This window comes from Dreissena polymorpha, chromosome 4 (assembly GCF_020536995.1).
Source record: "Dreissena polymorpha isolate Duluth1 chromosome 4, UMN_Dpol_1.0, whole genome shotgun sequence".
Classification (NCBI taxonomy): Eukaryota; Metazoa; Mollusca; class Bivalvia; order Myida; family Dreissenidae; genus Dreissena; species Dreissena polymorpha.
The window spans coordinates 121862485-121876522 of NC_068358.1; the positions used below are offsets into that span (position 1 = coordinate 121862485).

General features: G+C 34.7%; 1 protein-coding gene across 2 annotated transcripts in view; it reads left to right on the plus strand.

Annotated features, from left to right (window-relative positions):
• LOC127880047 (uncharacterized) overlaps positions 1–14038 on the plus strand; it is a 249805-nt gene that overhangs the window by 203132 nt on the left and 32635 nt on the right. For both annotated transcript variants that reach the window (XM_052427275.1, XM_052427274.1), the window contains exon 7: positions 2813–3017. In XM_052427275.1, the coding sequence (XP_052283235.1) occupies positions 2813–3017 (205 nt within the window). The remainder of the gene's footprint in view (positions 1–2812; positions 3018–14038) is intronic.

A 14038-nucleotide genomic window follows, 5' to 3' on the forward strand; every position in this document is an offset into this window, starting at 1 on the left:
GTTTATTTTTGAAAGCAAAGTTTGATTTTTGGTTAGGGGGGTCAACTTAAAATAAAGGTAAACAGGTCAAATCTTACAAAAACAAAAACACTCCATACGCCAGAGTTTTGGTTCAATAATGACGAAACTTGAGCCGGATGTTTGTCTGGGCAATATCTAGGTAAAGTTTGACATTTGGTAAAGATTTAATGAACCGACTCCTCTCAGGTGAGCGAACTAGGGCCATCTTGGCCCTCTTGTTTACTTAACCATTGACTTACAAATTTCACTTTTATGACCAAAAACCGTTTATATCGATCCAAAAAGTTGCACGCTTGTTTCAAAACATATTAATGATCTGGACCCATCTTTTCAAATCATAAGAATACCACTGCCCATGAAATCATATTTAATACTCACAGTTTAAGTAAAGAATAGTTCAGTTTGTTAGATATATGTGGTGGATAGTGAATGATCAAACCATAAAGGAACACACAGTATGTTTACCGAGTACCTAAATACATCAACAAAGAACTACTTGCCTACATTTTTTAATTCAAAATGCATTTGTTAACATCTTAAAAATGGAGGAAATTTTCACAAGTGAAATAAAAGGTTTTGTTCACACTTTTTTTTAAAATCTTGTTTGTCGCATGTAATGTAATGTATTTATTTACAACACTAACCTATTTTAAATAGACTAAAATAATTATAAGAGCAAGAAATAATTTCAATACAAAAGTTCAACCTGTTGCTGGCTTCAAACCTAGAACGGACTGTTAGTACTAATACTACAGTAGACTCTGCCAATACCGGACTCTCTGAATACCGGAACTCTCCCGATTCCGAGCGGTCGGGCCAGTCCCGTATTTTCTCCTTCTATTTCTTTGTTAAAAAATGTAGAATAAACTGAACTCTCTGAAGACGGGAAACCGAACGGAAATCACCGTGAATTTGGACATTTTCAACGTAAAATACATTGAGTACACCGGACGGTCGAAATTCTCAAGATGCCCGAGGTGTGAAAATTACAATACCTAGTCAGCACAGCGCGTGCGATGTCACACATTTTGCTCACGCAATCATCGATAATCGGATTAAACATACCATAGAGGTGTCAAGTCGTTACCGCGCTAAAGAAGTCTGATTAAATAATGTAAAACAAACTGTGAATGTCTATAATAGACGTGTGGTAACACCAAAAAGTGATTGACTCAATCGTTTTATTAAGCTTATGATAAACAATTTAATTACAAACTTAATGCATGCCGTTGCGACGATCACTTTCTTGTGATCTTCTCTGGTAGTTTAAAAGATCTTATAGCCATGTTTTTAATGCTTAAATGGTTGTTCGTTTGTTTGTCAGAAAAAACTGTGAGAAATATAACCGTTAAATATCTATCCATCTGTCTGCAAATTCATTCATTGCGTTTTCTTAATTTCATACGCATCTTCAGCATTAATAGTCTCAAATCTATAAGTCTTCTTGAATTATTATTCGTCAAAATTGTCTTTGAGATTTAATTAATTCAGAGCTATTTTTAGCGAACTCAAACATGACTCACTTGCCTATATTACAAATGTCACGTATGTACATGTATAAAGCACCACACTCACTTTGGGATTAATCAAATCAAGTCGGTATGGAATGTTTTTTGCTATTAATCGACTAAAAACACATTTGTGGAAGAATGCTTTAAACAAAAACCTTACATGAGTACAGTTATCACATGGTACATGTAAATGTATATGGTTTATTTTATTCTTCTATGATTTTGTACACAATGCATACAATGTATATTTCCGCAATATGCATACTCTTGGTAAACCGGAACTCTCTGAAAACCGGACGATCAGGCCGGTCCCCAGACGGTCCGCTTTACAGAGAGTCTACTGTAATAGAAAAAGGTTTATCTCAATACCAGGGTGGTTTTTGATTCAGGTGTTGGGTATTGGGAGTTATGGGACTGCTTATTGAGGCACATACTTGTTGGGTAATGGGAGTCATGGGACTGCTTATTGAGGCACATACTTGGAAGATGTTTAGAGTGACCGTCATTTACTTGCAATATGAAATGACATGAAGTGTTCATAACATTTCTGATACTTCCATGTCTTATTATGCCTAACTTGTCTGATGTTCATACATTTAACTACTGTGTTACTTTTTTCAATGTCATTGAAGTACAAACTTGTTCAAGGATCTAAAAATGGTGTTTTAACATTACTTACATTTGTATAATAAATCATGAATGTTTAAAAAGCTATTTTTATCAAACTGAGGCTGATAATAGTATTATGGTTCTTCTGAGAAGCTTTGTGTTGATTGATTGGTACTGTGTTGGCATTTTAAATTGCACCTGAATTTATTATCTTCTTTGTGCAGCAAAAGTGTGTGTGGCTGTTCTCCCTTTCCCCTATAAGAAGCAAAGTGAAAATGGCTTTTGAAAACCAGCCCCTTCTATCTTATGCATAAAATGTAATAATACAGGAATAATAGCTCTATGCATTGTATTAAATGACAAGGCCATTTGAAAACAAGTATTCTGAACAAAATTTGGATGAAAAAGCCATTTTCACAACAAATTGTTGCTTTTTTACGTATTTTCCACACACTTACTTCAAATAGTTTAAGGGTCAATTTAAAAAAAATGTTTATCAGCAACACTTGGAGTTCCAAGCTAATTTCGCTTTCACTTTGAAAACCATGAAAGGGTAGTCCCTTATACACTGACTTAAAAGAAGGATTATCAGAAAGTTTTTAAGTCATTTAAAGTTCACCAGATCCTTTAGTGTGGCATATAATTAACAAAGATTGCTGATTGCTTTCCAGGTTGTCGGGTGTGATGGGGTGGTTGGGTCGGGACTCCGGAACGACCACTGCGGGGTGTGTGGCGGGGACAACGAGTCGTGTCGGGTCATCGCAGGCATATTCACCCGTAGCAACCTGGAACATGGGTACAACCAGATCACCCGGATACCAAAAGGGGCGTGTCACATCAATGTCACAGAACTGGAATACAGCCGGAATTACTTGGGTAAGTATTTTAAGGGACATGTAAGAAATATGTTTATAAGGAAAATTCCACAAAAACTGTGTATATTATGGTTTTATCTATGGAATATATAATAAGAACTTGTCCATCACATGGTCAACATTTGGTTTTTGTGTCTTTCTTAAATTTGTTGTGTTTTATTTTTGTGCAAAGATTTTCTGTCTTGGGCCTTACAACTTTTAATTTGACTCATTGCAGCATTGTTTCCTATATTAATTATTGATTGACTCGAAAGATAGAATATCATTCAAATGAGCCGTGCTCTGAGGAAACAGGGCTTAATGCAAGTGTGTAAAGTGTCATCCCAGATTAGCCTTTGCAGTCCGCATGATTTAATCAGGGACAACACTTTCTGCCTTTACTGGATTTTTCAATAAAAAGATACTTCCTTGAAACAAAAAATATATAATAAAAATAGAAAGTGTTGTCCCTGATTAGCCTGCGCAGACTGTACAAAGTAATCTGGGATGACACTTCACACAAATGCATATGCATTAAGCCCTATTTTTCCAGAGCAATCCTCAAAACAAACACTTAGGCCAAAAAAAAGGTCCGTTTCGGGTCGCCTGACTGTTTCTACTGAAACGGTTCCGACTCTCAACTTTTAAATGGCTTTAATTGGGGTTGGCAAAAAAAAACAAAAACTATATAATAATAATAATAAAAAATTGTTCATTATCGTTCATGTAAGATGTAATATCAAGCAAGCATATATATACATGTATTTCTTATTATAATCCTTAGTAGCCTTCCATTCTAGTACCCCCCCAAAAATAATAAAAAATCCCTACCTACCAACCCTTTGTTTTTCCAAGGAGACCAGAAACTGACATTTTTTTTTGGCCTTACAAGACCTGCCAGGTGTACATACAAACTAGAAACAAACTAGGCTTCAAAGAAATATTTGCTTCTGAAATGGATGTCTTTTTCCGTTTAGGATTGAAAAGGACAAATGATGTATATCATTGTTGCTAAGTAAACTGAAAGGGCCCTATGATAACAGACACGTCTCAGTTTATTTACTACTGAATGCTTTGGCAGTTATAATTTTCGGCTTGTTAAATAAAGTGGCGGTCATTAGTAGATCCATATTTGAACCTTTGTGACACATAATTTATAGCAAGATAAGATTGTAACTTGGTGGAATAAGCGAGGCAGTGATGAAGTGGTCCTTGTTGGCTCTGAACAGGTCTAACGCAATCAATGCATGTTGGTGAATTCATACTACTAGCAAATGAATAGATACAATTTGCAAGCAATATTGTCGGACTCATTTTTTGGACTAGTATTTTTTAAAGGGTTTTCCTACTACAGATTCCATTGAGATCAATTAAGCCTTGTTGAAAGAATTCACAATGTTTGATTTAAGAAACTGCACATATGACATGTGTTTGTATCTGTTTGGAGATAAACAAATCAAAAGTAAGCTTAAAGGGTTAGGGTTGTATTAACACATATTTGAAGGACAAGCATTAAAATACATAAAAGTATATTTTATTTGATGTCATTTCAATCTGTTAAATAAGTCAAAATATTTGTGTTCATATAAGTGTCTAATTGAGGCATGGTTATTCATCGATCTTTTCAATTATTAATAGTTTCATTCATTACTATAGATTGTGTCATCCCTATATTATGGAATTATTACTGTGAAACCATTATTAATAGTCAGGCATTAATTTTCGTGTATTTCGTCAGTTGACCGATTGACGAATTCAAGATCCTAACGAACAACAATGTCCCATATTTGAACAAAATTAAGACTGAATTACAGAAGGCATTCAAATCCAAGGTAATCCACGCATACATACTCCGACTGTTTTATAATCAAGATAATCCGGTTTTGACACAAAGGGGTGTAGATTACACAGTGTACTTAACTGACACGTGAAATTGCTGTAAAACGTGAGTGCAGTACAGCTGTATCGACTGCATTGACTTCGTTTAGGTAGAATAGTAATGATTAGCACTAATTGTTAACAATTTTATTACTCATTGTGTGTATTGTGTTTTTTAGTGTTGTTTCAGATTATACAGCCTCCACACAGCGAATCCGGATCAAAGACAATAAACGAAATTAAAAGATGATGATGTGTGATCAACACCTGACTGATATACTTTCTCCGCATTGATTACAAATTAATATTGATTTGTGTTTGGTTGTTAGTGTTTACCTACAATACAGGTGTGAAAATAGCTTGTGATTCGTTTATGGGCTATCGATCTTTTTTTATCATTGACAACTTTGACAAGTTTTACGATACATATGTTTTAAATCATAGTTATTTGTAGCAATTGAAAAAGTAACAGATAAAGAGAAATAAGCAATCATGACGATTAGTTCCATCCAAACGTAGGGTAATTGTTTACAATTTCCTTTTTGCGCGATTTTCCAGAAATTCCCTGGAAGGACTGTTTTTCGAATGACTGAGTATGACGCAATAAAACATTGCTTTGTATCCTATTGCATTCAATCTTATTTAAACTCACTTGTCCATTGGTCATTACAATTATATCTGAACTGTGCCCTATGAAACTGCTGTCCTATAGTGCAGTGTTAATTTTACACTTAAAAAAAATGGCGTATGTTTGTGTTTATGAAATTCTTAAACACATTTGACTTGGACTGCATCATCTGCGTTATATTGGAGTAAGTGTATTGATTAAATATGCTAAATTCATTGACATTATTAAAAGTGACATTTCAGACAAGTTACTGTACTTAAGGTGATAAAATATTTACGATGTAAAACTACTCTTGAAACTTTATTGAAAACTGACCAAATAGTTTGCTTACACTAATTGTACCCAATGAAGTTCGCACCTTCTCTAATTTGCGCCGATAAAGGTAAGGTTGTTTTCAGTTTTGCCATGATAGTAAATAAATAAGACAAATTGGCAATTGACTTCACTGTTTCAAACACTCGTTAACGGTTTTTCGGTCCCACTTATCAGCTAATCATAATACTGATACACTAATGAGGACCCATTACTGCTCACCTGATTACAAAAGACTAGTATATTGGCATGTGACAAACAGGCCCCACCTCCTACAAGTGACTCTCAAGTGTCCTCCCTCTTTCCCCACTACGATTTATCGCAACCGCGATATATTTCAGACATGTTTGACAAACAAGTAGTACTGAAGCATTTATTTTTTTTTTAAAGTCTGGAATAAGCGAATTTAAGTGCTGACGAAAACAACATTTCTTTTTAAATGATGAAATTTCGTGCTGGTGAAAATTAATGGTTTCACAGTATATAATCTTTATGCACAAATATCTACCACATAATTTATATGTTGTTTTCGTATTTAATATGCATTCATTATGCTCCCCCTATATTTTTTGGAGGAGCATAAAGTCGCCGCTTCGTCTGTCCGTGTGTCCGTCCGTCTGTGCACAATTTTTGTCCGGGCTATTTCTCAGCAATTAATGACCGGAATTCAATTAAACTTTATGGGAAGCTTCACTACCAAGAGGAGATGTGCATATTATCAGCCGGTTCTGTTCGGATGATTATTCACAGAGTTATGGCCCTTTGAAATTTTCTATTAACTGTACATATAGTGCAATTCTTGTCCCCTCAACTACTGGCTGGAATTCAATGAAGCTTTATGGGAAGCTTAACTACCTTGAGGAGATGCGCATGTTATTTGTGGGTTCTGGTTAGATGATTTATTCAGAGAGTTATGGCCCTTTGAAATTTTTAAGTTGCTAAACCATCCATCGTATTATTTTGTCCAAAGTTATGCCCCTCAAGACGTTTCCTTTTATCTGAATATATAGTGCAATATTGTGACAAAAAAACCTTTGGGGAGCATCACCCGTCTCCGACGGTTTCTTGTTTTAGATTTTGTTAGAGAAAATATTATAATCAACATCAGTATAATGTTTATCAGAATCTGAGTGTGTTACATGTGTATATTCAAATTAGGTCAGGAAAGACACGGATGTACTCAAAGACAAAAAAATAATTATTAATGCATTTCTTTTAAAATAAAAATGAAGATTTCGATAAAAATAGTTCAAACAAAGCAAAAATGATTTCAGTTTTTAAAAGCATACAACCAATGCGGTTATGGGATCAAAAACAACGACAACATAGTACCACATGAAAGAATATGAATTTACCAATCTATTTACAAACTATTGACAGTGGAATAAAACAAATTGGTTTAAAAAATGCAGAAGCGCTTGATTTATTTCGTTAAAGTGATAAACTCAAAGCTGGAGAATTACTGTAGGTGGGAATGAAACAAAAGTCACAAAAAACACATTGATAAAAATGTATAAGGAGTGGCTCGACAGTGACACCCAGCTATCCAGGTTGTTGATCGTGTGTTCAGGGCGCAGGTCTCTCGTGTGCAGCTCACTAAGTACCAATCAATTTTACCGCGACAAGTATGTGCTAAACCGGCTTGATATATTGGCGCATTAGGTCAGGTTTTACCCTACAATAGCAGTATATCAGTAAATAAATATTTGCCGTCGTAATAAATGGACTCATTAATATATGCTGCAGACATGCATTCTATGGGAGACGAGATATCGGCAGACGTGGGTAAATATCTGCAGACATAGTCAATATGAAAGTGCAAAGATTAGTTGCCCAAAAGAGTTACTCTTCATGTATGAACTATCAACCTTGACACTGACAGGACATATTAAGGCACAGGATATATCTGCTGTATATTGATAGTGCTATTAACATAGCTCTGTTGAGAGACTTAAAAAAATGTCAAGCTGCTTCTTAAGTGTTTTTGTGTGGATGTGCTAAGGTTGGTTTACACTTAATTTTTTCTATACCCTTGAAAAAACGAAGAAAAAAAAGTATATAAAACCAAACAATTAGAAATTCAAACCAATACCATTTCAAACAGATAAAGATGATTAAAAGTAATGCATGATTATCCATCCTTCTTTCTTATTGTTTTATCAATTCCTAGAGAATCCACCGTAACCCCCATATTTTGAAAATTATGATTTAGTTCTGATAAAACTTGTTTTAGTCTTTATTTTTATTTTGAAAATTCCATGTATGGTTGCAAAGGCAAAAATGTAAGTTTTTATTTTAAAAGACAATATTTTTGAAAATTTATCATGTTGTGTAGTTGCAAATATTTTAGAATTATTTTCTTTGAAACAATATGTTGGTGCATATAAGTTAATAAAAACTTCAAGATTCATTTAATGATTTTAACAAAATTGTTACTAAAAGTTTGTGTTTTCTTATCAAAATTGATAGTAAATATATTAACAAATCAGGGTTGCTAGGATGCTTCCTCAGAACTGGCCTGTTACTAAGGAGATATTAGATATGAACATTATTTTGACTTCATTTTGTATTAAAGGCATAAACACTTTTATCAAATAAATCACTCTTGTTTAAATTGTTTTCATTCAGTATGAGAGTCAATTTAACTATTAAATGTCCAAATATACATGAAAAGAGACTGTTCAAATATTCAATACATGAAATTAAATAATACTGTTGGTTTTTTACAGTGATTTTTAGCTCACCTGATTGCTCAGGTGAGCTTTTGGGATCGGTCTTTGTCCGTCATATGTCCGCCCGTCGTCTGTCCGTCCACATTTGGTTGTAAACACTCTAGAGGCCACATTTTGTGTGCGATCTTCATGAAACTTGGTCAGAAGATTTGTCCCAATGATATCTCCATCAAGTTCGAAACTGTGTCATGCTGGGTCAAAAACAAGGTCACTTTTAAGGTTTAAAGAAAGAAAAACCTTGTAAACACTGTAGAAGTCACATTTCATGCCCAATCTTCATGTAACTTTGTAAAATGTTTGTCTTAATGATATGTTGGTTGATTTCAAAAGTGGGATCGGTCCGTTGAAAAGCATGGCCGCCAGTGGGCGGGGCAGTTTTCCTCATTTGGCTATAGAGAAACCTTGTTAACACTCTAGAAGTCACAATTTTTGCCCAATCATCATGAAACTTTGTAAAAAAAATGGTTTCATTGATATCTTGGACAAGTTTGAAAATGGTCCAGATTGGTGAAAAAACATGGCCACCAAGGGGCGGGGCAGTTTTCGCTATATGTATTTAGTGAAAACATGTCAACACTCTAGAAGTCACATTTTTGGTCCAATCTTCATGAAATTCGGACAGAACATTTGTTTCCTAGATACAGGAGTTAAGTTCGAAAATGGTTCTGGTCCGTTGAAAAACATGTCTGCCAGAGAGACGGGGCAGTTTTCCTTATGCATTGTATTTATATATTAAAAAGGCTTGTGAACAGTCAAAAGTCACATTTTTTGCCCAATCATCATGAAACTTGGTCAAAACATTGTTTTTATTGATATCTCGGACAAGTTCGAAAATGGTGCAGATCGGTGAAAAAACGTGACTGCCAGTGGGTGGGTAATTTTTCTCTATATGTATATAGTGAAACATGTGAACACTTTAGAAGTCACATTTTTGGCCCAATTTTCGTGAAATTTGGTCTGAAAATTTGTTTCCTAGATATGAGAGTTTAGTTTGAAAATGGTTCTGGTCCGTTGAAAAACATGGCTGCCAGGGCGGGGGGGGGCACATTTTTTTCTTATATTTATATTGTAAAAAAGCTTGTGAACACTCTAAAAGTCACATTTTTTGCCCAATCATCATAAAACTTGGTGAAAAGGTTGGTTTTATTTATATCTCAAATGAGTTTGGAAATGGTCCCGATCGGTAAAAAAGCAAGGGGGGGGGGGAGCAGTTTTCCTTATATGACTAACAAGAAACCTTGTGAACACTCTAGAAGTCATATTTTTTGCGTACCGGGTAATCATCGTGAAACTTAGTCAAAACATTGGTTTTATTGATATCTCGGATAAATTGGAAAATGGCTCAGATCGGTGAAAAAAACAAACTTTTTAGGTGAGGTTTTAGGGTTGGTCTTTGTCCGCCGTCTGTCCGTCAATCCACATTTGGTTTGTAAACACTCTAGCATTCACATTTCTCAAGCATTCTTTGTCAAAATTGCCCAGAAGCTATATGGTCACAAGATCTAGTCAAGTTTGATAATGAGCAAAATCGCATAATAAATGACAAAATTATTGCCCTGAGATTGTCAAAATTTTGATTATATTATACAAAATCCCTAAAAACACTCTAGTGGTCACAATTTTGTTTCAGATTTTATGAATCTTGGTCATAATATTTATTTTTGTAAGCAAAATTTGATGTTTGGTCATGAGGGGTCAAAATATAGGTTACCAGGTCAAATCTTACAAAAAGCTCGTAAACACTCCATACGCCAGAGTTTTGGCTCCATACGCCAGAGTTTTGGCTCAATAATGATGAAACTTGACCAGGATGTTTGTCTAGGACAATAGCTAGGTCAAGTTTGACGTTTGTTAAAGATTGAATGAACCCTCTCAGGTGAGCTAATTAGGGCCATCTTGGCCCTCTTGTTTCATCTTGCCAGTAGTTATCAAAGTTTTCAAAAGCCATAAGAACAAAACATTTGCTAATTTTTGTGTGTGTGATATATAATATAACATGCCGTCAATTTAAATAAGTAATCTATTAAACCAGAAATCAGACTCAAGCATCCCTATTTGGCATGTACCAGTCCATAGGCTTCAACATAACAGCCGTGGAAAACAGTTTATGACAATGTTCATCTGCAAGATGATTTGCACCAAATAAGCTTAGGTTCTCGAAGTATCAATTTAAGCTTAGAAGCACTAAATCAATAATTGTCTGACATGCGCATGTCTAACAAGCTTGATTTAGTGATATATTATCAATTACAATCAATTTATTGGCAATCAGCAACATGCTTGACTGTTCAAAAAATAAATCATCTGGTTTAGCGCCTTGAAAAGATTAGAGCATTGCTGTCAACGATCAAAGGGTGTAGTTTATTACACAAATAATCTTGAATTTAGTATTTCATTTGCATGTTTTATTGGTATTATATTTCTGATAGACAGACCTACCCTTTTTGCAACTGATAAGTGTTGAATGGGCCAGTACAATAAATAAAGAAAAAAAAACAAGCAATATTGGGTATCTTCCCTGCATTTGTGGCATTCAAATGGTTGTATCCCAGTTGGCCAGTACTAGTACTGGTTTTACCCAGGATATTGACTTAAGGAACCTTACTATGAGCAGCCAGGTTTTGTATTATTTACTGAACTTATGTTCTAAAGGTGTGTAGGTCCATATTGGCTTTGTTATACAGAGGTCCCTTGCCCAATGCCCTTTCTAGGAGCATTCTCAAGATAACACAGAAAGACTTCAAGTACTGGTTGTACCCAATGAATGGACTCGAGCCCGTCTTAATTATCCCAGGGCTTTTGCTGCAATTGAACTAAAACAAATAGGTTTAAACTAAATAGCTGAGCTTTTAATAGTTAGCATACGCCACTATTAGTCCAATAATGATATTTCAGAAAACAAATTGGTCAATATACCGTAAGTCAATGTATAGTGATACCAGTGTAATGTTTTGTTTTTATATCATTGCAATGCAACTGTAGTGGTAATATAAACATAAACTTACAACCATTTGTTCCTATCCATTGCATGTCATATTTGGTTATACCTGCATTAATGGAACAAGTTCCGTGATTTATATTTTGTTGCATATATCTCCCAGTTTAACTGAGTCAGGTTGGGTCAAAAACTAGGCCCCTAGGTCAAATAAATAAGAAAATATTTGGAACACTTAAAAAGGTCACAATAATTGCCCAATCTTCATAAAACATCAAACGTTTGTCCCAATAAAAAATGGCCCTAATTCGAAACTGGGCCAATAGCTGTTTAATACTAGGTAATTGGGTCAAATTAAAGAAAAAAACACGTGAACATTCTATAGAGGCCACAATTATTACCACTTGTTTGGTCAGAACATTTGTCCCAATAATTTCTTAACAGAATTGAAAACTGGGTCAGGTTGGGTGTAAAACAATGTCACCTAAGGTCAAATGAATGAAAAAGCTTGAGAACACTCTTGAAGCCAAATTTAATGAAAATTCTTCATGAAACTTGGACAGGAAGTGTACCCCCAAAAATCCTGTCTGAGTTTTAAAATAGGTCATGTCAAGTCAAAAACAAGTCCACTCAATCAAATTAAAGAAAAATTATTTTGAACATCCTAGAGGCCACATTTTTTGCCTAATCTTCATGAAACTTGGTAAAGTCCCAATAATATTTCGGCAAAGTTTGAAACAGGGTCTCTATGGAATCAAAAGCCAGGTCACATGAAAAATGCAACATTTTTGAGATATGGTTCTTGTGTATTGAAAAAAACCTGGCGCCATGAGGCTGGGCTGTTTTTCTTATATTGCTAAATTAAAGCCCTTAAACTCTCTGCAATCATATTTTTTACCGAATCATAAAATTTGATCAGACCAGTAAATAAATTGTGTTTTGTTATAATATCTGGGATGAGTTTGAAAATGATAATGGTTTGTTCAAAAGCATGGTTGTGGCTGAGTTTTCCTTTTAAGTGTATTGTGAAGCCTTTAGAACGCTACATGCACAGAAGGTATCAGGTAAGCGACTGTGGGCATGCCTTCTTCTTTCAGGAAATGCTTTTAGTCTAGGTTATGGTCATTTCTGAATCCACATGTTTATTTCCCCACTTTAAAAGGGAGGGGAACAATTACATTTTCCCTTGTCCATGAATATTTCAGTCTGTCCGTACTTCCGTCTGTCCCATTTTTTTGTTTGGCAAGTTACTCACAGGGGCTGGTCATGTTACATTTTTTGATTACCCTGACCTTAAAATACCTGCAGTTCTAGACAAGGTTCTGACTTTCTTAATGGCATGCCCCTGTGGCTTAGTTTAAAATGTATTGGTATAAGAGAGATTTAACTTGGCAGACTATGTCAACTTGAGCATGTGGCCTTGGAAATCTCCATATTTCAATTTGTATATGTTCAATACAACTTGAGTTATGGCCTCTCTTTTAACAAAGAAATAGATTTTTAAACATGTGCTCTCAAAAAGTATTGCTGCCAGAGGGCTTCAAACTTGTTAACTTAGTTTGTGAACTAACGCACCTCAATATTTTGCTTTGAAGGTTTTTGTCTTTTTGATACAAATGGACTTATGGGCCCTTTTTATGTGAAGACAACAACAACAAGTATATAAAAAAGTATTGCAACTAAAGGGCTGAAACTTATTACATCTTTTAACTCGTATTTAGACACGAAATATTGCTCCTAGAGGGCTAAAAACTTTCAAAGATAATAATCAGACCTTGTGTTTTGGTTCTTATATTATCAACACAACCCAACACATACCAAAATTTAAATTATTAAATTTGTGTTGCCCATCAAAAAGTATTGCTGCTTATAAAGGGCTGAAACTTCACAAACATATTAATAGGCATGTGATTTAGCTCACTTCCTTATTTTGTGTGGGCGTTTTTGACACAACTATGGTTTATAACTTTTTAACTTGTGTCTCTCCTAACTCAAAAAGTATTTCTGCTATAGGGCTGAAACTTTACAAACACAATTTAACTTGTCTTGCAATGTGAGGGAATATGTGTCCCACAGACAAATTTCTAGAATAACTATTGTGTTTTTTTGCAGTAACAAAAACAACCCACAAAGAAAACAATAATTGTATTGTCCTTCATTATTGGCCATGAATAATAAAAGTATAATCAAATACTGTGAAACCATTTATTTTCGTCAGCACTTAAATTCGCCAATTCATGACTTTGAAAAAAATATATAAATGCTTCGGTCAAGATCTGATTTGTTTGTCCGAAATATATCGCGGTTGCTATAAATCGTAGTAGGGAAGGACACTTGAGAGTCACTTGTCATATGTCAATTTACTAGTCTTTTGTTATCAGGTGATCAGTAATTGGCCCCCATTAGTTTATCATTATTAAGATTAGCAGATTAGTGCGACCAAATAACTGTTAACGAGTGTTTAAAACAGTGAAGCCAATTGCCAATTGGTCTTATTAATTTATTATCATCGCAAAACTAATAACACTCTTATCTTTATCGGCGCAAATTAGAGAAGA